The following is a 24727-nucleotide window of genomic DNA, read 5'->3' as shown; positions in this document are numbered from 1 at the left end:
ACGGGCACCTGGGGGACAGGTAAGGGCCACTTGGGTAGAGCTGGGGTGGCCCCAGAAATGCAGGTGCTCCTTTGGGACTCAACGTGCAGCTCACAGAGGTGCTGAACCCGTAACGAGCGGGCTGTTCAGGCGGGAGTGTCTCCACACGTTCAGAGCGACCTGGGTGCTGCGGGGAGGGGCCGGGACAGCGGGGGTGGCGGGCCCTGACCCTGCAGTCCCCACAGACCACGTGGTATGCGAGGAGGAGTGCAAGTACGCCATGCTGGCCCTGAACTGCATCTGCCCGGCCACCTCCACCCTCATCACCCTGCTGGTGCACACATCCCGTGGCCAGTGAGTGCCCTGTGCCAGACCGACTACCACGCCCTGGCCGTCCCGATCAACCCCACAAGGCAGGGCGGGCTCCCTGGAGGAGGAGGGCATGTAGTGGGCAGAGGTCTGGCACAGGAAGGGGTCCAGGGTGATGCAGGGTGCATTTAACCAACTGGGTAGGAGGGGCAGCCCTGGCTGAAGGTGACGGCCCCTTACCCTGCTGCTCTGGTAGGGAAGGACAGGAGTCTCCGGAACAGTGGCAGCGTATGTACGGGCGCTGCTCGGGCAACGAAGTGTACCACATCCGCATGGGTGACAGCAAATTCTTCCGGGAGTATGAGGGCAAGAGCTTCACCTACGCGGCCTTCCACGCACACAAGAAGTACGTGGGACTTAGGGGTTGGAGCCTGCTGTTCCCACCACCACTGGGCTGCAAATCCTCCCCTCCCAGGACCAGGTCGGCATGGGTGGGGCCCTGGGGCAGGAGGCTGCCAAGGACAGCGCAGCCCGGCTCTGCCCACCTGGTGAGGCTGGACATCCCCGAACAAGGCTTCATGTGGGAACCTGCCACATAGCCACTGCCCTCTGAAGCGTCTCCTGAGGCTGGTCCTCAAGTCCCCAGCGCCCGAGGGGAGGGGCTTGTCCAAAAGGTCCCAGTGGGGTCCCCGGAAAGAGAATGAGTGGCTCAGGAGGGCAGCCTGAGCCACGGGGTGCCAAGAGTGGCCCCGAGCTCCAGGCCGTGTCTGCTCAGGTATGGTGTGTGCCTCATTGGGCTGAAGCGTGAGGAGAACAAGAGCATCCTGCTGAACCCGGGGCCACGGCACATCCTGGGCGCCTCCGACACCTGCTTCTACATCAACATCACCAAGGAGGAGAACTCAGCCTTCATCTTCAAGCAGGAGGAGAAGCAGAAGAGGCGAGGCCTTGCAGGGCAGGCGCTGTACGAGGGACCATCCCGGCTGCCAGTGCACAGCATCATCGCCTCTATGGGTGAGCAGCTGAGGAGGCAGGAGGTCGATGCGTGGTTTCCAAGGGTGTGTTCCACACTCCACCTGCCACTGGGCAGGAGACCCCAGAGACTCAGCTCTTCCCAGGACAGTGTGAGCCTCTCTGGGCCTCACATTGTGGATCTGTCCAATTGGGGTCCCCCCTCACCTGCCAGAGTTTTAGTGAGCATCAGTAACCTGGGTAACCGAGAGCCTGTGGGGTACTGTGGTAGATATACTACTAACCAGAGGCCCGTGTAGTTCTACCAGCCCAGGGCATCCCTTGAATAGATGAAGGCCCCAGCATCCACCAGGTGTAGATTGTCTGAAGTTAGCAACATCTTAGCTTCAGGGCTCTTCTCAGGGACTGCAGTCTTCCCAGAACTGGTTCAAGTGACCTCCTGATCAGGGCTGGTCCAAGACTCAGAAGGTGGTCCCTGTTGCATGTGTCATCCCCTATCAGCCCTGCAGGGGACAGTGGGGAACAGGAACAGGTCATTGAGCCCTCTCAGGCCACGGACCCACAGGTTATCCAGGGCAATAACCTGGTGTGGTGCTAGGCCCAAGCTGTGACTCACAAAACAAGTGAACACTGTATGCCCAGCCTGAGTGGTCTCTAGGGACCCTGTGCTTTGACTCTGTGGTACACATTCTCTGCCAAGTGTGACACGTGCCAGCAGCTGCCTGCCAGACCCTAAAGTTGTCACTCCTGTGATAACAGCTCACCCTGGTGGTCACGTCTGAGAAAGAGCTCAGGGTCGGGGTTGCTGCTGCCCAGCCCAACCTGCATCCATTGCTTGATATTTGCTCACCCCCATGCCTGAGACAGAGTGACTGAGGAAGCCCTCCCACCACCCCTCAGTTCTGGCCCACAGAGGCTATGAGCCGCATCCTTGAGCCAGCCACCGACACAACCTGGCAGCCCTGGGCTGAGGTGGGGGCGACAGAGACCAGCAGGTGCACAATGGCCTCCCTGATCTTGTGTTACTGTGTGGCCACCCTCCCTAGCCCTGTCCTTAAAGCAGATCAACCAGTTTCCCATGAGCCCCAAGGGCCCCCACCCTCAGGAGGTCAGACTCAGCCACAGCAACCAGTTTGGATGGGGCCCTGGATGGGGGCCCGTGGGGTCTACTCAACATCACCACCACTCAGGGGTCCCCCTTGTCCGGAAGTGGAAACTGACTCGGGGATGTGCTGAAGTTCCGAAGGCCGCACAGCTGGCCCAGAGAGGGGGGTGGAAAGGGCTGCTGGTCAGGGTCCACCCCTCTGTCCAGGGACAGTGGCCATGGACCTGCAGAACACGGATTGCCGGCCCTCCCAGGGTGGGAGTGGTGGGGGCGGCGGCGGCGGCGGCGGCAAGCTGGCTCTGCCCACGGAGAACGGCTCTGGCAGTCGGCGCCCCAGCATCGCCCCCGTCCTGGAGGTGGCAGACGGCTCAGCCCTGTTGCCCTGCGACCTGCTGAGTGACCAGTCAGAGGATGAGGTGACGCCCTCGGACGACGAGGGCCTCTCTGTGGTTGAGTGAGTGCTGAATGGAACTCCACTATCAGGGGGAAGGGAAGGTCCCCAGTGCTGGGGACAGTGGCAATCCCCGCTTCACAAATGGGGTCCTCTGGGGGCCCCAACACACAGGGAATCAGAGCAGAGGCCCTTTACTTCACCCCAAGCCTAGTCCTGGGAGCACTCGAGAGCGTGCTGGCAGGGGTGTACTGGGCTGGTACCCTCCCCTTGACCTTGGCTGGCGTCAGAGATAAGGAGACTCACAGCCCCACACAGTGGCATGCAGAAGCAGGTGGGTGATGGGGCAGCAGAGCCCCATACCTGCTCAGCCGCTGAGCTGTCTGCCCTGGGTTACTCCATGAATCGGTATAGAGCCAGGCAGTGACCCACAGACATTCCTGAGCTAACGTCATAGCTGGGTCAGCTTCTCTTGGTACTGTGGGGTATGGCCCACCTCATTTCAGGTGGGTGTTCTCGGGGCAGGGTCGGTAGAAGTCACCAGCAGGTGATTTGGCAAGACCTTGTCCGGAACCAGAGACCACAAGCCTACCTCAAGTGGCCAGCCTGGCTGGGGTCTGAGGCCAAACCTTCCTGGTTGAGACCAAGAGGGACATTAGTAAGTCCCCAACAGTTTAGCTACCTGGACCTCGTCAGGGCATCCTCCTGGTGGGAGCTGCTGTAAGGTTGAGGGGTCAGTGGTGGGGCCCCCAGATCCTGCAGACAGAAAGTACGTGGGTCCACATGGAAACAGAACTGGAGGGTTGTGGCCGGGGCCCAGTGTCAGAGTACGGCCGTGTGGTGTGTAGTGGGCACTGTAGGGTTGGGGGAGGGGAGGCAGCCTTCTGAGAGGCTAGTCTGGAAGCACAGGCTTGAGTTCCTGTCTTGACCTGCGGTGCCATGGGCATCACTCAGGAGACTGGTGATTACGGCCCTGGTGTTCTCAGTTTCCAGGTCCTGGGGCAGGGGGAGAGAAAAAGAATATGAGTGTGTGTGTGTGTGTGTGTGTGTGTGTGTGTGTGTGTGTGTGTGTGTGTGTGTGTGTGTGTGATGTATATGTACATGTGTGGAAGTGGCTGGGTATTGCTTGTGTGTGCATGTGTTTGTGCGCATGTACACGTATACAAGTGCACGCACGTGTGTATGTGTGTATGTGCATGCATCTGTTCCTGTGTTTTCTTCGGTGTGTATGTGTCTAAATGTATGCACTGAGTATACTGTGTGTGGAATTTCCCCCCAGGGACATAAGGGTCCCATGGAGTACGAGCTGCTCTCCTGTCCCCCACCCGAGTAGCTGAGGGCTGATCGTTGGGAGGCTTCCTCATGGGCAGTGACACTCCTTGGGTCCTGCAGAGGGGAGTATCAACAAGTGGCCCCTCTGCACCCCACCTCAGCCTGAGCCACTCTAGGACCTTGGTGTGCCTGTCCCAGCCCTAGCCTGGGAAGCAGGGACAGATCCCTGAGGTCTCAGCTCTGGCTGCCCTAGGCAGATATGGGGATCAGGAGTTAGGAGACAGTAAGCCAGCCATCTCTGCTAGTACCAGGAGACTCCATGAATATTCTAGGTGAAGGGTAGGTTTGACGTGGCCAGGCCACCATGCCATAGTGCCATGCTGTGGTCCCTGTCTTCATCCAGGTACGTGAAGGGCTACCCCCCCAACTCGCCCTACATTGGCAGCTCCCCGACCTTATGCCACCTCCTGCCTGTGAAAGCTCCCTTCTGCTGCCTGAGGCTGGACAAGGTAAGGCTGAGGCTCCGCAGCTGGACTCCGCTGTGGCCACCGCTGTCCCACTTTGGTGGCCATGTATTTTGGTGGTGCCACAAAATTGAGCAGAAGCAGACGCCTCCCTACCTCACCCCGCCCGCCCGCTCTCTGCCTCCCTGCTCTGATCTCACAGCAGCCTTCTCCGAACAGGCTGAAAGCAGATTAGGACCACCGAGCCCCGAGCCCCACAACACCTTGTGTGTTTCCAGATGAGGAGGACTTGTTCTCTCCTCGTATAACCTGTCACCAGAGTCAGGCAGAGCCAGGGTCTCCTGTCAGGTGGAACCCAAGGCTCCAAAGGCCTTGTCACTCTTTAAGCCAGCACATGCCTGTCACTCCCCCGTTCTGCCTTCCTTCGGATCCCTTGTTGACCTTTGAAGAGTGTAATCCAGTGGTTAGTGTGACTGAACTTAATCCATGATAGAACCAGCCCATGCATCTGGGCTGAGCACTTGGAGGCCACATCTCTGGCCATGCTGTCCCGCTGTGAAAGCGAATGTTTCTATGTTCAGTCACTGCAGAGATAAGGGCAGGATAGCTTCTAACCTGACCCACCCTGAATCAGCTTTCTTACTTCTAGATCCTTCCAATAGTTCTCCTTAGCGTGTTGCCAAGAGGAAAGCATCCTTTGCACTCACGTGCTGGAGGCATGTGGCCTCTGGTTTTACTCAGGACCCACACCCTGTTCCACATTGTTTGGGGATCTGAACCCTTTGATGCTCGGCAGCCTCTCATGCTTCCTCACTATGCATGGCCAGCTACGGGCTGGGACCAGGCACCTCCAACTGAGGTCTGACTCAATTTAGGGAAAGGGGCTTTAGGAAACAGGATCAGATGCTGCTTGTGGCCTTGATTCTGGGCTCTGTGGTAGTCAGAGCTAGGCAATGCACTGTGTGAACATGTATTGCGCGCGCACACATGACTTGGCCCCTGTATTTCTGTAGCTAAATGCTGCATTGGCTGGCTTCCACCAAGCTCTGTGAGCCCCTGACTTCAGTGGCGGCCGGCGGGATGAGCCCTGGTGGCTGGTGGCCCCCTATCTCCCCGGGGCTCCCACGGGCTACACGTTGCCCGTCCCTGCGACTGTGGCCCAGCGGCTTCTCCCACAGCCAGGGTGGTGCCCAGCCCGGTCCCCCACGTCCCCAGGGCTGCAAACACAACAGCTACGAAGACGCCAAGGCCTACGGGTTCAAGAACAAGCTGATCATCGTCTCCGCCGAGACGGCAGGCAACGGGCTCTACAACTTCATCGTGCCTCTGCGCGCCTACTACCGGTCCCGCCGGGAGCTCAACCCCATAGTGCTGCTGCTTGACAACAAGTGAGACAGCGTGCCTTCCCGTGATGCCTCGCTTCCCGCCCGGGAGGACTGCTGGCCAGCTCCCGGCCGTATTCTACGCCGGCAGGCCCACGGGGATTCCCAAAACAACAGCTCCTTTAATCCAGGGTCTCCGGAAGCGTGGCAGCCAGAGCCCCCAAAGTCCAGCCTTGGCTGTATAACCTCAGCCAGTCCAGGACCTCAGTTTCCCCCGAGCTGAACAAGTGGCAGACCATTCGGTCTTCAATCCCCTTCAGTCCCATGTTTTTGGGGCCCCGAGAGTGTGGGGAGGGTAAACCACAGAGCGGATGACACCTCCAGGCCCTGCTGTCCCCACAGGCCCGACCACCACTTCCTGGAGGCCATCTGCTGCTTCCCCATGGTCTACTACATGGAGGGCTCTGTGGACAAGTAAGATGAGAACAGCCTCGGCCAGAGTGCCTGCAGTCCCTCCACCCCAGAGCGGGAAAGGGGGGGTTGAGAGGGTCTTAGTGGGGGGATCCTATGGCCGTACCCCTTGTCCCGTGCAGCCTGGACAGCCTGTTGCAGTGCGGCATCATCTATGCTGACAACCTGGTGGTGGTGGACAAGGAGAGCACCATGAGTGCTGAGGAGGACTACATGGCAGACGCCAAGACCATTGTCAACGTGCAGACCATGTTTCGGTGAGCACCTGACCCACGGGAGCCAGGCTCCACAGAAATGGATATGGAGCCACTGTGAGAACCCGTAGCCCCCACCAAAGGACCCACCCAAGTCCACAGACCTGACCATGGGACCCAGCACAGACCCCACAGCCCTAACCATGGGACCTGCAAGACACCCCACAGCCATGACCGTAGGACCCACCATGGACTCCAGAGCTATGACCATAGGACCCATCAGAGTTCACAGACCTCCTCATAGGACCCACAAGAGACCACACTTCTATGACTACAAGACCCAACACAGATCCCACAGCCCTGACCACAAGATCTACCAGAGACCAGCACCCACAGCTGTAACAATAAGACCCACAAGAGGCCACCCAGTCATGACCACAGGACCCACCATAGACAGACTCCACAGCACAGACTCCCACAGCCATAAAACCCACCACAGACCCTCAGGCCTGCGACCCCCTCAGACCCTCAGCCCTGACTGGAGGACAACTCCTCTGATCATCCCTCCCCCAGGCTCTTCCCCAGCCTCAGCATCACCACAGAGCTCACCCACCCTTCCAACATGCGGTTCATGCAGTTCCGTGCCAAGGACAGCTACTCGCTGGCTCTTTCCAAACTGGAAAAGGTAAGTGGACCTTTCCCGGTGGGCCGTCCTTTGCCAAAAGGCCCAAAGAGACCAAGGGCAAGGGGAGGGAGCAAGGCTGTGGGAGAATGGGCTTAACCTGCAGGAGCTAAGGAGAGAGGCTCAGCTGAGGCAAGGCTCTCCTTATGGGGCTACTTCTCTGAGCACCTTCGAGTCGGGCGTGATCCGCTCTGGAATCAGCCAGAACTGGTAACAGATACCTACAACCCACCAAGTACCAGATGCCGCCTCCGTCCCAGACACTGAGGATCAGAGAGGGGAAAAACCTCTTGCACTTCTGACCTTGGGGTTCCATGAGGGGTGTCAGCTCCATGAAGAGTATCATCAGCTGGGCCAGATGTGGAACCCAGGGACCCAGGGACCCAGTACGGCATTAGAGACACACTAAGGACCCAGGAACCCACTAGGAATATGGGCAACTACTATATGGGTACAGGCCATTGTCTGTGTTGCTCTGATGTATGGTGGCTGTGACCCTCCCTGCTAGCCACACAGGGGATGACGAGGCACTGGGGTAAGGACAGTGGAAGCCGTGTGTTAAGGACAGCAGAGGCCAAGTGTGGATGAGGAAGCCACAGCTGCCAGTGCTTGCTGTTCTGTGTGAGTCCCAAGTTCAGCCTGAGCCAGTGGCCTTGGGGAGAGCTGCCGGAGGCCAGCATGGCTGACTGTCTGGGCCAGGCCTGACTCCAGACATCAGGCAGAACAGACAAGCTTTAGGGTTTCTTACTGCACATGATGAGCTCAATGCTGACCTGAAGCTAGGTCAAAGGGGAAGTGGCCCATGAGAGCCTGGGGTCTGGCTGAGCCAGAGAAGCATGAGGGAGCCAGGTGGGCAGACCCCCGGACAACACTGTGGCTCCTGCTGTCCAGCCTACTCACGTCTTTGGATTCTGTCCTGCCCAGCATCTGGGTCCACGCTGGGAAGGGTCAAGGCTGCCTAAACAGTCAAAGGTGCTAGGATCATGTGAGTGGGCACTCAGACCACTGCCCCACATCTCATGGGGGTCCTCACAGTGTGACTGAGAGTAGATCAGACATGCAGTCATCGTGGAGCCTGTGTCCCTATATACAGTCACACCTGGAGCCAAACCTGCTCCTCACAGGCAGCCTGTAAATGGGTGAAGGCAGCGTACACAGACTGTAACTGGCTCGCTCACAGCCAGGCCCTCTATGACCAGTGTCAGCAGCGGAGGGTGGGGCTTTCATCCACGCCCTGTAGCATGGACCTAGTGGCTGGCCCCTCTCGCCATCCTGGACTTGCAAGCTGCTGCCCATCTCAAGGCCGTGAATGGTCCTGGGCCCATCACGTGGCTTTGTGACAGCAGAGATGACAAGGACACGCTGAAGGAGTCAGGACACCGTGGTAGTGAATTCATGGATGCTGAGGGGTTGGGATCCACACTGGACGATGTCCTGGGCCCTGGGCAGACAAGATAAGGAAGAAGAAGAGGCAGGCTGCTGGTGCCACGGCTTCCTGGGGAGGGTAGAATCCCCTGTCACACCCGCTGTTAAGGCCTGTGTATCATGAGCACCAAGCTTTGTAGGATTGTCCACGCAGAAGAGAAATGTACACTCCCTGCCTGAAATAGAAGGGAACATTCTGGAAAGACACTAACATTTGAAGCCCTCCCTTTCCTTCCAATCTCTTGGCACCTGACGTGTGGTCACTTCCTGTTGAGTGCTGTTCTTAGGAAAGCCAGGGGAATGCTTGAGTTACCACAGTGGCGAATCTTCACAAGGTGCACGCCATAGTGGGAAGGCAGGGGCCATGACTGCAGGATTGTCACGTGGCACAACCACGCCTTGTAGCTCAGGCATACTTGGTTCTTCATGGGCCAGTAAAGCCCACACATCCTAGCCTCATCCTCTCTCTGACCCGGCACTTTCCACGACACTTGCCCTCTTCTGTTACTGGCCTGCGGAAAGACAAAATGAGAGGCACGATCACCACTTGTCCCGTGTGCTTCCTTCTGTCGCCAGGAAGATGTGACCGGTAGAGGGTTCACTGGTGGAAAGGCCAACCTGTAACTACTGCTGTTCCCAATGGCCTCTGGGACTGTGTGCCCTGAAGCAAACTCCTTATGCTGGGGGAAGTGTCCTCAGATGCCAGTGCAGGCTGATTTGGGTCTGCACTCACCTGAGCTCCTTTGTGGATGCTTCCTGGAAGAGTAGCCTGGAAGAAAGCTTGCCTTCTTTCCCAAGCCTATGAATAGCCCCTTCCAGGCACAGGGACTTGACAGACGGGACCGTGCTAAGGAACTTGAGATGGGAAGTGGTCCTCCATGCCCACGTTGGCCCCACATAATCGCAACAGGACATGACAGGCAGTGCATCAGAGACAGGAAGAGGCTCCACAGCTGGCTTTGAGAATAAAGGAAGAAGCCACAGGCCATGGACTCTGGGCATCCCCAGGAGCTGGGTAAGGTGGGGACAGGGTCCTGCAGAGCCTCCCAAGGGCTCAAGGCCCAGCTGGCCCCGACTTCAGCCACTGGAAGCCCACGTTAGACTTCCAACCTCAGAGCCTTGAAATGAAGTTCTGAGCCACTAAGTCTGTGGCCATGTGCCCCAAAAAGCTCATACTGTGGATCACCAGCTCCAGTGCCTGGAACTTTGTGGACCCTGTGAAGAGCAGTCACACGCACAGCGTACCCCTCCTGCTGACATGCCCCTGTGTCCCTGACATCACAAAATGTGATTCAAGATCAAATTGTTAAGAGTATTGAGAATCTCACGCTAGGGGTGTGGCTTAGCATAGCATGCCTGCCCAGTGTGTGCAAGGCCCTGGGTTCCAAATACAGGGCGTATCTCACGGGTCTTGGAGCCCCGCTTTCTTCCCAGAGCTCTAAACTCTCCCTAGGCTCTGGCCCTGAGTGTGTCTGGGAGATGCAGCTGGATAGTCAAGTCCTGCTGGCCAGAAGTCTGTTGGTGTGTGCACAGACACACATCCATGTACACATACCATGTACATACTACACATATGCACATGCATATATACCATACACACATGCTCATACCATACATGCATACAAAATGCATGCATGCACATATCACACATACATATACATACCACACATGGACACACCCTATGTACATATCTTTACTCTGACGGCCATCCATAATTCTACGGCCACCTGCAATCCTATGCACCCTCTGAGGACCCCTTTCTTGCAGCGAGAACGAGAGAATGGCTCCAACCTGGCCTTCATGTTCCGCCTCCCATTTGCTGCTGGCCGAGTGTTTAGTATCAGCATGTTGGATACACTTCTCTACCAGGTCAGCTGGGATGTGGAGGGAAGTTGGCAGGGTCCCACGATCCTTGGACCAGAGCCCACAGTTGCTCTCTGTCTAAGATCTGGTCCCATTACTCTGGACAGCCCTCCCCAGGTCCTCTGAGACTGGTTCCCGCTGGAGCAGCAGGTCTCACTGTCCTCAGGGGTCCCCTGGTACCACTCTAGGGATTTTGGGTCCTGGTCCTTTTTAGACTTCACGTGCTGGGCTGGCAGGCAGGTGCCTCCTGAGTGTGCTGAGGCTGGAGCATCTGCCTTACGCGGCCCTGCTGCCCCACAGTCCTTCGTGAAGGACTACATGATCACCATCACCAGGCTGCTGTTGGGCCTTGACACTACACCAGGCTCCGGCTACCTCTGTGCCGTAAGTGCAGGCTGGGTATACAGTGCCATACGACACAGGCCTGGCACCATCCTTGGGACACTGTGGTCCTGGCTCTGGGCACTGCCTGCAGCCCCTCAGTGTAGGACTTCCCTCTCATTGCAGATGAAGGTAACTGAGGATGACCTGTGGATCCGTACTTATGGCCGCCTCTTCCAGAAACTCTGCTCCTCCAGTGCTGAGATCCCCATCGGCATCTACAGGACCGAGTGCCACGTCTTCTCCTCTGAGGTACTGTATAATTCTTACAGTCCAGCTCTGGGGACCTGTGTGTGACTGTTTGCCATCTAGGCAGGTTCAGTGTCCAAAACACGTGCCTCCCGTGAGGGCAACTGCCACTCTGGGAAGAATGGTGACCTTGGGAAGTATCCCAGACCTCCAGGGGGACTGGGTGGGGTGTCAGGGGAGGTCTGGTGCAGCTAGTCTACCCGTGTGGGCAGCATGCCCCCTACCATCCTGCCCCCTGCATGCTCTGTATGGACTTTGAGGTAGGGGCAAAGCCACCCACAGGTCCCACACAGTCCTTGCTTTCCTTTACAGCCCCATGACCTCAGAGCCCAGGTGAGCACTCCCGGACCCCATGTGGAGTTTCCGCTTCCCCTGTGCCTCGTGGATTCTTCCTTACCTTGATCAGGCCCCTGGGAAACAGGCAGGGAAGGAAAATGTATTGGCCACTGGGTTGTTCAGGGTAGGGCTGGGGGGCTCTCGCAATTACCATCCTCCTATACGATGGGGAAATTGAGGCGGGGGAAGTCACGTGGGTTTACCCACATCCAGTGTACCCCTCACCCCAGCCCAGCTGCATGCATCATCAACAGGTTCCACTGCAGCCTTCAGAGCGGCAGGTACCCCTATGGGCTGGTCTGACCCCCACACCCTCATTATCCCTCTCAGTCTCTCTAAGGTACTGCCTAATGGGGTCCCCACATTTTCCCCAGCACCTCACATGCCCACTCAGTCATGCACAGCCTACCACACCCTGTCTGTTTGCACGGACTCCCAAGGATGTGTTTGATGGGGATCCCTGTACCACCTGCATATGGGGAAACTGTGGTGTAGATAGGGGCCCCTATACTAGGGCAAAGCCAGGATAAGCCAGGCCAGAGGGACCAGCCAGACCCGTAGATGTGATGGCCTGGATAGACTAGGGATCCTCTTCCCTGGGGACAGGCTGGCTCCATCCTGGATCAGACTTTGAGCAAGCCAGGAGGCCGGGCAGATTAGGGTACAGGTGGGAACACAGGACCCCACAGTCTTTCTGGCCTGGAGAAGGCCGGTGTTCACACTGTGGGTCCAGAGCCCATCTCCTCCCTGGTACCTCAAGGCACAAGGGGCCCCAGGCAATAGCCCTCCTGCCTGCCCAGTCCCAGATCTCGGTGAACATGGAGGACTGCGACGACACTCGGGAGGCCAAGGGGTCCTGGGGCACACGGGCTGCCTCTGGCAGTGGCAGCACCCATGGCCGCCACGGGGGCAGTGCTGACCCAGCAGAGCACCCACTACTGCGCCGTAAGAGCCTGCAGTGGGCCCGCAAGCTGAGTCGCAAGAGCAGCAAGCAGGCGGGCAAGGCGCCTGCGGCCACAGAGTGGATCACCCAGCAGCGGCTCAGCCTCTACCGACGCTCGGAGCGCCAGGAGCTCTCGGAGCTGGTCAAGAACCGGATGAAACACCTGGGGCTGCCCACCACTGGCTATGGTAAGGGCAGGCGACAAGGTGGGGCAGGTTGGGCCATAGCAGAGCAGCGGATGGGCATCTCCCATCGGCCTGACCCCTTCAGCAGGCATGGCTCCAGATCCACTGGTCACTGGGGCCTGCCCAGTGAAGGGCAGAGGAGTGTCTGTACCCACCCAGGATGGAGAAGGTGCAGAGTGAACCACACTGGCTCACTTCTACCACTCTGGAGCCTCAATTTCCCCACCAGAAAGTAAGGGACTGGACCCAGAAAGGAATAGAGTGGCGAGCCAAGCCATCTCCCCAAAAGCTCATGGCCTTCATTAGGTATACAAGTGCAGTCTTCCCGTTTCATGAGAGACTTGAAAGGCAAGGAGTTGGCGGGTCCCTGGCCAGGGATAGGTCAGGGATAGTCAGTAGAATGACCCACATATCCCTCTGTCCATCCCACTCTCCTCCCCAAGGCAGTCATCACATTTCTGTTGCGTTAGAGCTCTGTGGTGCTGGCCACCACAGTCCCAGTGTGGACGGTGTCTGCGTGTAGCTGGCCACTGCCCTGAACAACATGCAGAACAGACTTCTGTGACCCCCTTCTCTCTGTGCCATTTTTGGGTAACATCTATGTGACTTTGACCAGGCTGCCTCTGCTGATGAGGTCAAAGGAGGCCCAAGATCTCTACTCTGGCCTGTGCCTCCCCGGACTCTCAGTGTCTTAACACTCAGTCATTGCCGAGGCCCGCCCAGCATTGTGATGTCTAGCATCACTTGAGATGGGGCCCTAGAGATTCCTCCAAGTAGAGGGAGCTGCCCAGGGGTCACTGGGGCCGAGCCATGTGCTGGCCATGCATATTGGGCATTCTGGGCATATTCACAAGGCAGGGCTAGACTTCCCTAAGGGGTAGGCCTGGGGAAGACAGACCAGGGTTTTGAGAACAGCATGACCACCCCAGAGCCTTTCCCAGCCATGTGCACACAGTGTGGAGTGTCCCTCCAATGCCCTAGATCTAGTGACCTCCTCGGTACCCCAGCCTGGGTAACCCATTGTTCCGGGGAACTGGCCACCGAGGCTCAGGAGATTCCAGCATTCATGAGCTATGGCAAGGACTAGGAGATACAAAGCCCAGCCCACGTGGCCAAGCTCAGCACTGGCACCTGCCCTGTGTGCCTCTTAGCCTCTGCAGACCCCCTACATGCCAGTGCTTGGCAGAGAAGGACCAGATGCCCTTTGGCGATTGACTTGCTTCGGAGGTGGCTGGTGCTGGCCACCGCAGTCCCGGTGTGGACGGTGTCTGCGTGTAGCTGGCCACTGCCCTGCATTCTGCTGTGCCAGCGTGCCCACCCCGCCATTGCTTGCTGACCTGTCTCTCTCTCTCTTTCTGTCTGTGCCTCTCTTATGTGTTCCATAGAGGACGTAGCAAATTTAACAGCCAGTGATGTGATGAATCGGGTAAACCTGGGATATTTGCAAGGTAATTCTGCTCCAGTGGATACCGGCCACCACACAGGGGATGTGCCAACCCTTTGCCACCTTGGCTGGGCTAGACAGTGACCAGGAGAGAATGGAGGGACTTGTGTGTCCACAGTGGGTTCTCAGACCTTCTATCTTCCTCCTTGGTTTGTTCTGGCTGAGAGCCATGGGAGCCCCCAGATGATGGTATCCACCCTGGCCCCAGGGATAACCCCAAATACTTTACCCAGCTCTGTTGTTAGGATGTGCCATGTGATCTAGCTTTGCCCTGACTAGGCAGCAGGCCATTTCAGCAACAGCTGGCCTCTCTGGCTAGTCCCACAGATGCCCAAAGTCTCTGGGTGTCTTAGTGAGCCTCCTCCCTCAGACATGAGGATAGAAACTAGCATTGCACTCTGTGCCAAGGCATAGGCAGGCTTGAACTACCCAAGCCAGGTAGGTAGACTCGGGCTTCAGGAGAAGACTCTTTCTGTCTGCTTGAGACAGAGCTGATCTACTCACGTCTCGTCTGCAAGCTTTAATGCTGCTGAGCACCTTCTCCAAGGAGCACCTCCCACACCGGAGGCCACCTGGTCAGAGCCCAGAGCAAAGGCTAAGCCACTGCCTTCGGCGCCTCCCCTCCACACAGGTTTTCTGGGAGCTTGAGGGGTGTCTAGGCCCAAGTAGATGTCAGTTTAGCTGGGTCCTTGTTTGTGAGGATGGCTGTGGGCAGCCACAGAAGCGAAGTGTTGGCATCTCCGGGGTGTGGTTTTCCTCCTCCTTCCACCCTGCATTCCAGCATTCATGGAAACCGGGCCCTCTGCTGGCCACTTGGGATTCTGAGCTGGGCCTGGTGACTTCCATGAACCATGCATACCCTGCACCCAGCTACATCTGCTTCCTGTGTGGCTCCCAGGCAAAGGCAGGCAGGCGAGGGCTTGGGCAGCTCCTGCAGGATCATAGGACGCTCTTGAGTGTTCACTGAGCATCACCTGTATGCTCACTGGGGAAAACGTGCTAGAACTTGGCAACGGGGACTCACAGTACCCTATGCGCAGCATGGTGTGGTGTCAGGATGTGAGGCCAGAGTGTCACAACCTGCTCATCAAGGACAACATCCAGTGTGGGACTGTGCCCAGGAGCTCTGTGTGTATAGGAGGCAGGAGAAAGAGCACAGCCCTGAAGTGATTCTGGTTCTGAGATGAGCAAGCTGAGGCTCAGGTTAGAAAGCTCTGGCTACATAGGGAAATGGGTATAGATGCTCAGGGCTTGGGTCTGGGAGGTACTCATCTGGGGCGGTGGGGAGAAGGTGAGGGGAAGCAGAGCTGTTGCAGAGGCCTAACCTGTTTCCATTCTAGAAGCACATTCAAGCCAGGCCATGTCCCCGCCCCTACCTACCCCTGCACCTGCTGTCTATCTTTACCAGCATGTGGATGCTGAGTCTACCTCAGGGCTGTTGGCTTGCTCTCCCAGGCCAAGCAGTTGGATTCACAAGACTGACCACAGCCCCACGTTGGCATACCTGGGATTTGGCACGGCCCCCTCAGCTCAGCACCACAGAAGCACAAAGCCAGACCTAGTCCTACCCCCCCGCCACGCGCTTTGCAAGTCTCAGACATTCCCAGATCTGCCCCTGTTTGGAGGAGAATGGTAGCCCAGGGCCCAGGCCTAAAGAGAGGATCCAGTAGCTTCCTCTCATAGCCAGGGCTTCCGGCCCCACCTGCAGGATGACCGTCTGGTGGCCCTGATAGACACGCATGAGCATGACTGAATGGATACTCCTGCTCCTGTGCGCCCCCTGCTGTCCCTGCATTGCCTACCCCAGAGCTGCAGGAGGGACTTGGTCCCAGGATAACACACCTCCCACTTGGCTCCCAGCATAAGCCACAACATGGGGGGCCTTAACTGTAGGATTGGGGGGGGGCAAGAACTGATGCTCATGGGACAGAACAGCACCCCATATATGGAGAGTGGCCACCAGGCTGTCCTACCCTGAAGAAGTAGACAGAGATGTTGGCTTCATTGGAACTACCCCAGGCACAGACTGTTTGAGGTATAGGCACCCCCACTTTACAGAAGCATTCTGTGCCGTATTCCCTCATCTTGGGACTGCAGCTCTGAGAGGCAAGGCATGCCCTATCCTAGCCTAGTTGGTTACTTGGCAGCTTCCTCAATTTCATAGAGGGGTCAGCTACACCTCGCAGGACGAAGGATAAAGAAAAATGAAAGGGGCCAGGCAGAAGATGCCCTGTCCCAGGTCACCTTCATTTTGTATGTCCTTGGAACCCAGAGGTACCTTTAAACATGAAGTGGGTAAACTGAGACCAGCAAGCTCAAGGCCATTGCCAGCACTGGATGTGGCCATGGTGCCCTGCTGGCCAAGCATAGACATCAATGATGTAACTGGCTGCTTTTCCAGAACCACCCACATTCCTAGGGGTCGCATTCCATGGTCACCCTGGGGCTGTCGCCTGGTCTCTGTCCCTGGAGGAGGAGCAGCAGCAGAGCCACACACAGGAGGGAAGGGCCCTGTTCTCTGGTCAGTGAGACCAGAGTATAGGGAGTAGAGGTGACCCGCCCAGTCCCAGGGACGGTGGCACCTGCCGAGCACTTCAGGAGGGTGATAGGAAGGCCTGGGCAGCTTCTGGAAGGGCATGCGGGTATAAAGGTGTGCAGATGGTGTGTGTATGTTAGCAGTGGTACAGCTGTGCATGTGGGTATTACAGGAATGTGGGTGTGTCATATGTGCAAGTGATCAGTAGTGTTTATGCGTATATACAGGTCTATGTGCAGGTACATGTATGTAGGGGTATGCACAGGTGCTTGCAAGTGTGGAGATGATATATATAGGTATACATAGGTATGTGTAAGTGTACACAGTTATATATGCAGGTGAAGGCATGCACAGTTGTGCACAAGTGCACTCAGGTGTTGTGTGGGTGTGTGTACATGTGGGCATATGCACCTGCCCATACAGCTTTGTAGGAAGCAGGCATGTGCAGGTGTGCTCAGTGCCTCTGCTCAGTCAGCACCCACCTCCTCCATCGGTGAGATGTCATCTCAGGTTGGCTGTTAGCCGAGCCAGCTGCCTGGGAGAGTGGGAGCCAGTGCTCTGCCGTTCCTCTTGGCTGAGCCCTGCCCAGTGCAGGCAGGAGCCAAGGACAGGTGTCAGGGAGGATCAGTCAGTATATGGCCAGAAAGGCTAGATGGAGAACTAGCTCCTCTGGCTCCCCAGGGCCCAGCAGGGCCGTGCTGGATGGGGTTGGGTGATGCCTGGGCTATGTCCTTTGCAGACGAGATGAACGACCATCACCAGAACACTCTTTCCTACGTACTCATCAATCCCCCACCAGACACGAGGCTGGAGCCCAATGACATTGTGTGAGTACAAAGTACTGGCCCTCCCAGCATCAGGCATAGGGCTCCAGGGCCCACAGTTGGCACAGGTCTGGTGTGGCTGGTTACCTGACTTGCCATTCCGGGGCCTTCCTTGGTATCTTCTGCAGGTACCTCATCCGCTCCGATCCCCTGGCCCACGTGGGCAGCAGCTCCCAGAGTCGGAAGAGCAGCTGTAGCAACAAGTTGTCATCCTGTAACCCTGCGACCCGGGACGAGACACAGCTCTGAGCAGCCAAGAAGCCCACGCTGGGACCCATAGGCAGACACAGAAGAACACAGGGGAAATCGTCACGCGCTGGCGTGGCCCAAGCAGGCTGCACTATGACGACTATACGGTGGCTCTAAGACTTGCCCCCAGAAAGGAAATCCTCTCAGTGTGGCCAGTCATGAGACCACTGGGCCCCCTGGAAGCTGGCAGGAGGCACTTTTTAACCTATTTTTTACAAATATGTATGATTTGCATCTCTTTACATAGCTGTACCACAACTCGTGACTTGGGTCTGGCCAGGTGTGAGGCTGGCAGCAGAGAAGTGACAGCAGGGACTGGACACTGCCCCGGGTCCCACCGTCTGTGTGGCTTCACTCAGCCATTTCTGAGGGGGCGCTGGGGTGAGTGGGAGAAGCAGAGACCTGGACCTGGGGAGTCCCCCTGCATGGAGGCCAGCTGTGTTCTCTAGCCAGCCAGCGTGCTGTTCTGATCAGAGCTTCTGCATGGCTCTGAGACCACACCAGGGCCCATGAGCTGCCTCTCCCCAGAACCAGGCAAAGGGCCAACCAGCGAAGGCACCGTGCCCTTTAAGAGGAGAACAGAGGAGGGGCTTGTCAGGAGGCCCCAGCCTGAGCCTGAGCTCTGCAGCCCCTGCATGGAGTGGGGAAGGGGCCACCAGTGTATCCTCAAGGAGTCCTGAAGTCAGCTGTGGCTATGGAGCCCTGTGGCTGTGGCTATGGAGGGAGCCCTGTGGCCGTGGCTATGGAGCTTTGTGGCCATGGCTACGGAGCCCTGTGGCCGTGGCTATGGAGCCCTGTGGCTGTGGCTATGGAGGGAGCCCTGTGGCCGTGGCTATGGAGCTTTGTGGCCATGGCTACGGAGCCCTGTGGCCGTGGCTATGGAGCCCTGTGGCTGTGGCTATGGAGCCCTGCGGCCGTGGCTATGGAGGGAGTCTTACGGCTGTGGCGTATGGAGGCTGTGGCGTATGGAGGCTGTGGCGTATGGAGGCCGTGGCATACGGAGGCCGTGGCCTACGGAGGGAGTCCCACAGCAGTGACCTACGGAGGGAGTCCCGCGGCCGTGGCCTACGGAGGGAGTCCCGTGGCCGTGACCTATGGAGGGAGTCCTGTGGCCATGGCCTACGGAGGGAGTCCTGTGGCCATGGCCTACAGGGGTTGAGTGATGTCTCCAGTTATCACACTTGAACTTCCCCAGCCATGGCGTTTGGGGACACAGGACTGGTAAACGATGCGTCTCCATGGACCATTTCACACATTCAAAGCAGTCTTGTCTCTAAACACCTGATCTGAGAAGCACAATTAGCTCTGGGCTCTGGCCATGCCTCAAGGCTCCAGGGACTGCTCCTGGCAGCTGACTTCATTCTTGTTTGTGGTTTGTATGGTCAGAACTGGAACCTTCTACTAAAATGGATATATCCTGCAGGCATGCATGGAACAAGGCAGCCCATCAAGGCTCCAGGACACTGGGTCTGGGACACATCGGAGGCTCACCTGTTTTAGGGTTAGAATTGCCTCATGTATTTCCCTTTCCAGACTTCACAGACTAGCCCCCAACCTCTGGCATGGCCAGCATGGCCTTCTCAAAACAGTAATAAATTCTCTGTGGCTATGGGTGGCTGGGTCTGGACAGCTGCCCCAGGGTGTGTGTGTGTGTGTGTGATTTCCAGAGGACCCCCTGGCAAGCTGACAATCAGCCTCCTCCTGTGGTCCAGCATGCCCCCTAGGTAGAAACAGCTCATCTAAGGTCCCAAACTCCTAGAAATCTATCTTTACCCCACCCTGGGGAGGAAGGTGCTCTTGATATGACTATGTGAACCTCCCCTGTGTGCTTTTGGGTGTCCTGGAAGGCTGAGGGGAAGAGATTGACCAAAGGGCCAGGCTCTCCCAGTCAGAGCATGTGGGCAGGCGGTAGGGCAAGGCAGTTGCTGTAACCTGCCTGATAAGGTGCCTAGGACCACACCTCCCCTTCCCATGGCCTGCCTGCAAACCCAGCCTTCCTACCCCCACCCACTCTTTGCCTGTCTGGGACCCACTTGCTCAGAAAGTATACATGAGCCCTGGTGAGGTGTTATGGAACGGAGTTAGCTGTAAGGACTCAGGGAAGAAGTTCTGGGGCCTAGGTAGAGAAGCAGGTGGTTTACCCTGGGCTAGGGCGGCCAGACTCACATAGGGTCTATCAGTGGCCATCACTCTGTAGCAGGAGGGGTCTGAGCCTGTACCCACATTCCATCTCCCTGCTCAGCCACCTACCTGGCTGCTGAGCCCAGAGAAACAGGAGAGACAAGCTGGTCTTCATCTAGATGGGGCTACAGCCTTCAAGCCCATGCTGGAAGAGCTGCCACCTCTGGGGCACCCTGGGGAAAGCCACCTGACCCATATTTGGGTTGGGGTATTTACTCTCTTGTGCATCTACAGCATGGAAACACATTTTCAGTCTCTCAGTGTGTGTATGTTGGGGGGGGGTCCCCCACAGGTATAGGCAGATACTTCAGCCCAGCCTTTTGCTAGCATCTAAAGATGCCAGGCCCTGAGACTGGTACTTGGCTCAGGAGGATTTGTGTGCTGTGAAATATCATCAATAAAAGCCACCTGCACCCCTGGAACCTCCATAGCTTCCACTGATTCATCTCCAGGCCTGACGGACTGTGGGAGCCTGTTTTCAGGTTCCTCATGGCTTTACTGAGGAGATCTGCATAGAGAGGATGATTGGACCATGGGCCTGAGTGCAGGTGTCTGAGATGGTCTGCATTTGGCTGTGCTGGGGTTGGGGGGTCTTTTGCTCCACCCCTTGACGTCTCTATAAATACCCTGGGGCAAAGACCGTTAAATAGGTTCCAGGCCCTCTCGAGGCTATCCTGTATTTTCTGTTTATCTCCACAATCTAAATCCCTCTAATATTTCCTGCTGCTCGCACTCAAGAAAACTCTGGGGAACTGTGGGGTTGGTGGGTAAATGCTCTGTAGCGGACATCCTGTCTTTTCAGGATCCCTGTCCCCAGCCATCCTTGGACCCCATCAATTCTCCCAGCCCTCATACTCTGCTGGCCTTAAGGGCTCTCATGAAACACTTGTTCCAAGTGGAGAGGGTCTGTCCCAGCCCAAGAGGATCTAGAATTTAAGCACTGCAACAGAATTTTCAAAGTATACAAGACTAGCAAGAAGCCTTTTATTTTTCTTGTTCCTAACTAATCTTACCAAAATCTGCTCAGAATAGCACCAAGAGCCTCGGGTGCTGCAGCCTGTGGCTAAGTGAAGCGCAGTGACAGCAGTGTCGTGAGGAGCAGCCGGGACTGGCAGTGGTTCTGCGGTGAGGAGCCCAGAGCTGGGAGCCTGTGCGGTGCCTCGGTGTCTGCTGCAGGTTCTAGGCTGTCTCAGTGGCATCTATTTAAAGCTGTGCGGTGACAGGCAGGGGAAGCGCTATGTAGGTGCCTAAGCGCTTAGTGCAGAAGAGGAGCAAGAGCAGAGAGAGACCAAGGCAAAGGATAAAACAGTTGCACGTGGGGGTGACATCAGTCCAGCTATACATCCGCCACCCTGACGGAGGGGGCCTCAGCTGGCCAATGACAAGTCAGACCCACAACGGACAGAAAGCAAGACGGACATGAAGGAAGCATGACATGACCCATCTCCTAGGTCCCTCTTACTCTACCCACCCCATGTACCTCACGCTGTGAGGCATCTCAAGACAGATTCCCGAAGTGTGTGACTTCCGTCTCTCTCTGCCAGAAACCCCAGGCCATGTTCAGCCCCATCATGCTCTCCACCTGTCGTTCTGACCCCTCATCTTACAGGCACCATGGAGTCACATCTTAATGACCTCAAAGGGTTTGGTTGTTTGTTTTTTTTTTCCTGAGTCACAATTTTTTTTGTGGTGGGGGGTCAGGGTGGGGGGGTGTTCTTTGTGTAGCCCTGGCCATCCTGGAACTCACTCTGTAGACCACGCTGGCCTTGAACTTGTAGAGATCTGCCTGCCTCTGCCTCCTGAGTGCACCACCACGCCCAGTGAGTCATGAGTCTTACACTTGCACATCTTCAAAGAGTCCCAGGACTTTTCAAATGGCTGGGCGGGTGAGAACGGGGTGGTTCTGAGGCAGTGTTCCGGAAGGAGCTGAGCAATGGCAGGTGTGGTAGGGAAGCCAACAGTGCTACAGGTTGAGCTCACATTGAAGTCCACAGCCTCGGCCCCCAGCCTCACCACATCACTTAGGACCTGGGGTCTGGGGGGCTCAGTTAGAATCCCTGGGGTGGGAACAACAAAACAAACACCCTTGGGTGTTGGCCACATCCATCGTGACATTAGAAGTTTTACAGCCCTGGGCTTGGAGGTTCTAAGCAGAGATCGCTTATATCCTAGAGCAAACCTTCCAGCCTGGGCCTCTGTCTGCAGAAGAGGGTGCCTGTCTGCCCCAAGGCCCTGTAACATAGCTTCCCAAAGCAACTGCATCTCACATAGGGAACCCACAATGATCTAGCCTGGAGCTGGGGGTAACATCTGCCTATCTAGACAAACAGCCTCAACCCTGGCCTAGAGCCCTAGGGGGAGTCACTGTCCATGCCCATGGAGGTCTGTATGGGCAACTCCAGGTATCCCTAAAAGGTGCCTGCCAGGGGTGGGCAGTTTGTCTACACAGCAAGCCCCACCCCTATACTTTGCAATACATCTTAGTGTTTCCCTGGCCTAGGGCCTGCCTTTCCTCCAAGTGGGAGCATCCAGCTCTACCGTTCTACACATGGATTGACAGAGATGTCCTAAACAGCTGGCAGTGGTCCAGGAGACGGGAGGCACTGGAGCTACGATTCATCCCCAGCCTCTGCCTGAAGCACACATTTGCTAACTGGGATGCAAAACAGGACCATGGCCTTGACTTTGCATGGTTGAAGGCACTCCTCCCTCACAGACTCAGGGATGTTCTCAAAGACTGTAGGGCAAGTGAGTTCTCCCTTGACCAGGGAAACTGAGGCACAGGCCCATGTTAAGAGCTCAGAGCAGCAAGGCACAAGCCTGGACTTTGAAATTAAACTTCTTAGGACCTCCATCATCCCATCAGGTTAGACTGCTGTGGTAGTGATACCTTTGGGTGGTACTTACACTGACTCTCCATCTTGAGGTCCCAAGGAAGCCACAAAGGGCAACCAGCAAATGGTGAGGCTGCATTGCTGACCTGCAGAGGCTGGCTCAGCAGTCCTCAGGAAGCCCTAGTTGGAGGCACTGCCCTAGCTCCCTGCTAACACTTCACCTGAAAAACATTTAGGTCTCCAAGTCATGTGAGAAGAAGGAATCTCACCCACTACGGGACAATGAAGACATTGTGGTGGCATAAACCTTTGACCCCAGGAGTCAAGAAGCAGAGGTCAGCCTGGTATAAATAGCAAGTACCAAGCCAGCCAGGGCTACATTAGACCCTGTAAAAGGAAAAAAGCGGGTGGGGTGGGTGGGGGAGGGTTGCCTGAAGAGATGACCCAGTGGTTAAGGGCAATTGCTGCTCTTCTAAATGACCCAAGTTTGGTTCCTAGCACCCACCTAGGAGGTCACATCCATCTGTAACTCTAGTTCCAGGAGATCCAATGCTTTCTTTGACCTCTGCAGGTATGTGTTGCAATCTACACATGCAGTACAAACATTCATATACATAAACCCAAACCCTACAGAAGTCCTCACCATAGCATATGCTGGTGATAGAGCATGGGGAGCCACGCAGGAGCAGTCAGGACTGTCAAGCTTGCTCCAGTCCCTACAGGATAGACTTCAGCAATTTGGCCCAGTGAGTCCTGTTAGCCCAGTGTCCAGACATCAAATGGGGGCTGCCTTCCAATAGCCCTGCAACTGAGGACTGCATCCTCCCTGACTGTTTGAACCTAGAGAATTCTGATTCCTGTTGTCCTCTGCAATTAGTAAATCCACTTCACTTATCTCATCCCGACGCTCCATCTTAGTAGACCCAGACCAGTCGGTAACTGGAACATTCAACCGGCTTTGTGATCCCTGTTACAGGTGAACCTCTGAGGTACAACGGGGCCATCACCAACCCAGGCAGCAGTCAGTGTAGACCAAGCTCTTTGTCCCTATAGGAGCCACCATCTTGTCCATCACCTGCTCTGCCCACGACCACTGAGACCTTCCTGGTTGTTCACCTGTACACCTCAGGGTCTCACGATATAACCCAGGTTGGCTGTGAGCTTATGATCCCCCTGCCTCAGTCCCCAGAGTGCTCAGTTTAGGAAGTTGTGTTTCGTATCTAACACATACTACTGTGCTCTTTGGGTAGTTTCCAGTATTTCACCACAGAAAAATGGAAGGAAAATCATGTGAGGTCAGCTCTCCAAGGAGAAGCCTTGCTGAGATGACATTTGCCATGGCAAAGTATACCCCAAATTCCTATGTTCAGGCCCTAAACCCCAGAACCTTAGAATATGACTGGGTTTGGTGTAAGGTTTTGAAAGAAGAGAACCAAGGAGATGAGGTCATGGGGGATTCCATCTTACTGGTGTTCTTCTAAGTGGTCAAGACAGATACAGAAGGACACAGGGTAGAAACTGTCCACAAGCTGAGGAAAGTGGCCAAAGGAGCCTGTCCTGACACCCCTTACTTACCTCAGGCCTCTAGCCTCCAGGACTGTGCAAGTCCAATGCTCCTGGAGCTACAGTTACAGAACTCGGTTTTCTCTCAGCATAAACATTACAAAATGTCAGCAAAACATTCTGATGATGTGTAGAAAGGATAGAGCTGGGTTCACTCATGCCACAAAAACAGGTTTGTCTAAACACCAGGAAGAAGTCACAGTAAGAAAAGACTCACCATCATTTCAGTGGGATAAAATTTATCCTATAAAACCTGACCTAATGCTGGCACACTAAGAGAAGGAACCTACCAACAGGAACACCATAGTAGGACCAGGAGGATGCCCAGCATGTGGGTAGGAGCTGCACCACGACAAGGAGGCAGGAAGACAACCAGAGCCCCAAGGACTGTAGAGCAGAGACAAAACAAACAACAACAACAAATTCTCTTCACCGAATGTTAAGAGTTCAAGTGCATCTATCAACTGCAGGAAATAGCTGAGTCGAGCATGACTGCTCAGGACAAGGTAGACAGGAAAGTCTTTTGCATGTGTGTGCTGCCTACATTGGATGC

The 24727-nt window shown here is 56.1% G+C and overlaps 1 protein-coding gene across 12 annotated transcripts in view; it reads left to right on the top strand.

The window, feature by feature from the left end:
- The window catches only part of Kcnt1 (potassium sodium-activated channel subfamily T member 1), a 61710-nt gene extending 43545 nt beyond the window's left edge, over nucleotides 1-18165 (top strand). For 5 of the 12 annotated variants that reach the window (XM_006980996.4, XM_015999485.3, XM_042275122.2 and 2 more), the window contains 17 exons: nucleotides 225-333; nucleotides 545-694; nucleotides 1064-1302; nucleotides 2573-2819; nucleotides 4432-4537; nucleotides 5708-5880; nucleotides 6217-6288; nucleotides 6408-6542; nucleotides 7053-7164; nucleotides 10354-10455; nucleotides 10750-10833; nucleotides 10957-11082; nucleotides 11392-11412; nucleotides 12216-12546; nucleotides 13929-13991; nucleotides 17263-17350; nucleotides 17476-18165. In XM_006980996.4, coding sequence (XP_006981058.1) covers nucleotides 225-333; nucleotides 545-694; nucleotides 1064-1302; nucleotides 2573-2819; nucleotides 4432-4537; nucleotides 5708-5880; nucleotides 6217-6288; nucleotides 6408-6542; nucleotides 7053-7164; nucleotides 10354-10455; nucleotides 10750-10833; nucleotides 10957-11082; nucleotides 11392-11412; nucleotides 12216-12546; nucleotides 13929-13991; nucleotides 17263-17350; nucleotides 17476-17596 — 2279 coding nt within the window. In that variant the 3' untranslated portion in view covers nucleotides 17597-18165. Of the gene's footprint in view, nucleotides 1-224; nucleotides 334-544; nucleotides 695-1063; nucleotides 1303-2572; nucleotides 2820-4431; nucleotides 4538-5707; nucleotides 5881-6216; nucleotides 6289-6407; nucleotides 6543-7052; nucleotides 7165-10353; nucleotides 10456-10749; nucleotides 10834-10956; nucleotides 11083-11391; nucleotides 11413-11669; nucleotides 12064-12175; nucleotides 12547-13928; nucleotides 13992-17262; nucleotides 17351-17475 lie in introns of those variants that run through there. The other 7 variants (XM_015999487.3, XM_015999483.3, XM_006980997.4 and 4 more) reach the window with 5 other exon arrangements.
- The last annotated feature ends 6562 nt before the right edge of the window (nucleotides 18166-24727 follow it).

The sequence above is a fragment of the Peromyscus maniculatus genome, chromosome 4 (assembly GCF_049852395.1).
Source record: "Peromyscus maniculatus bairdii isolate BWxNUB_F1_BW_parent chromosome 4, HU_Pman_BW_mat_3.1, whole genome shotgun sequence".
Taxonomy (NCBI): domain Eukaryota; kingdom Metazoa; phylum Chordata; class Mammalia; order Rodentia; family Cricetidae; genus Peromyscus; species Peromyscus maniculatus.
This window is presented reverse-complemented; position numbering and strand designations above follow the sequence as displayed.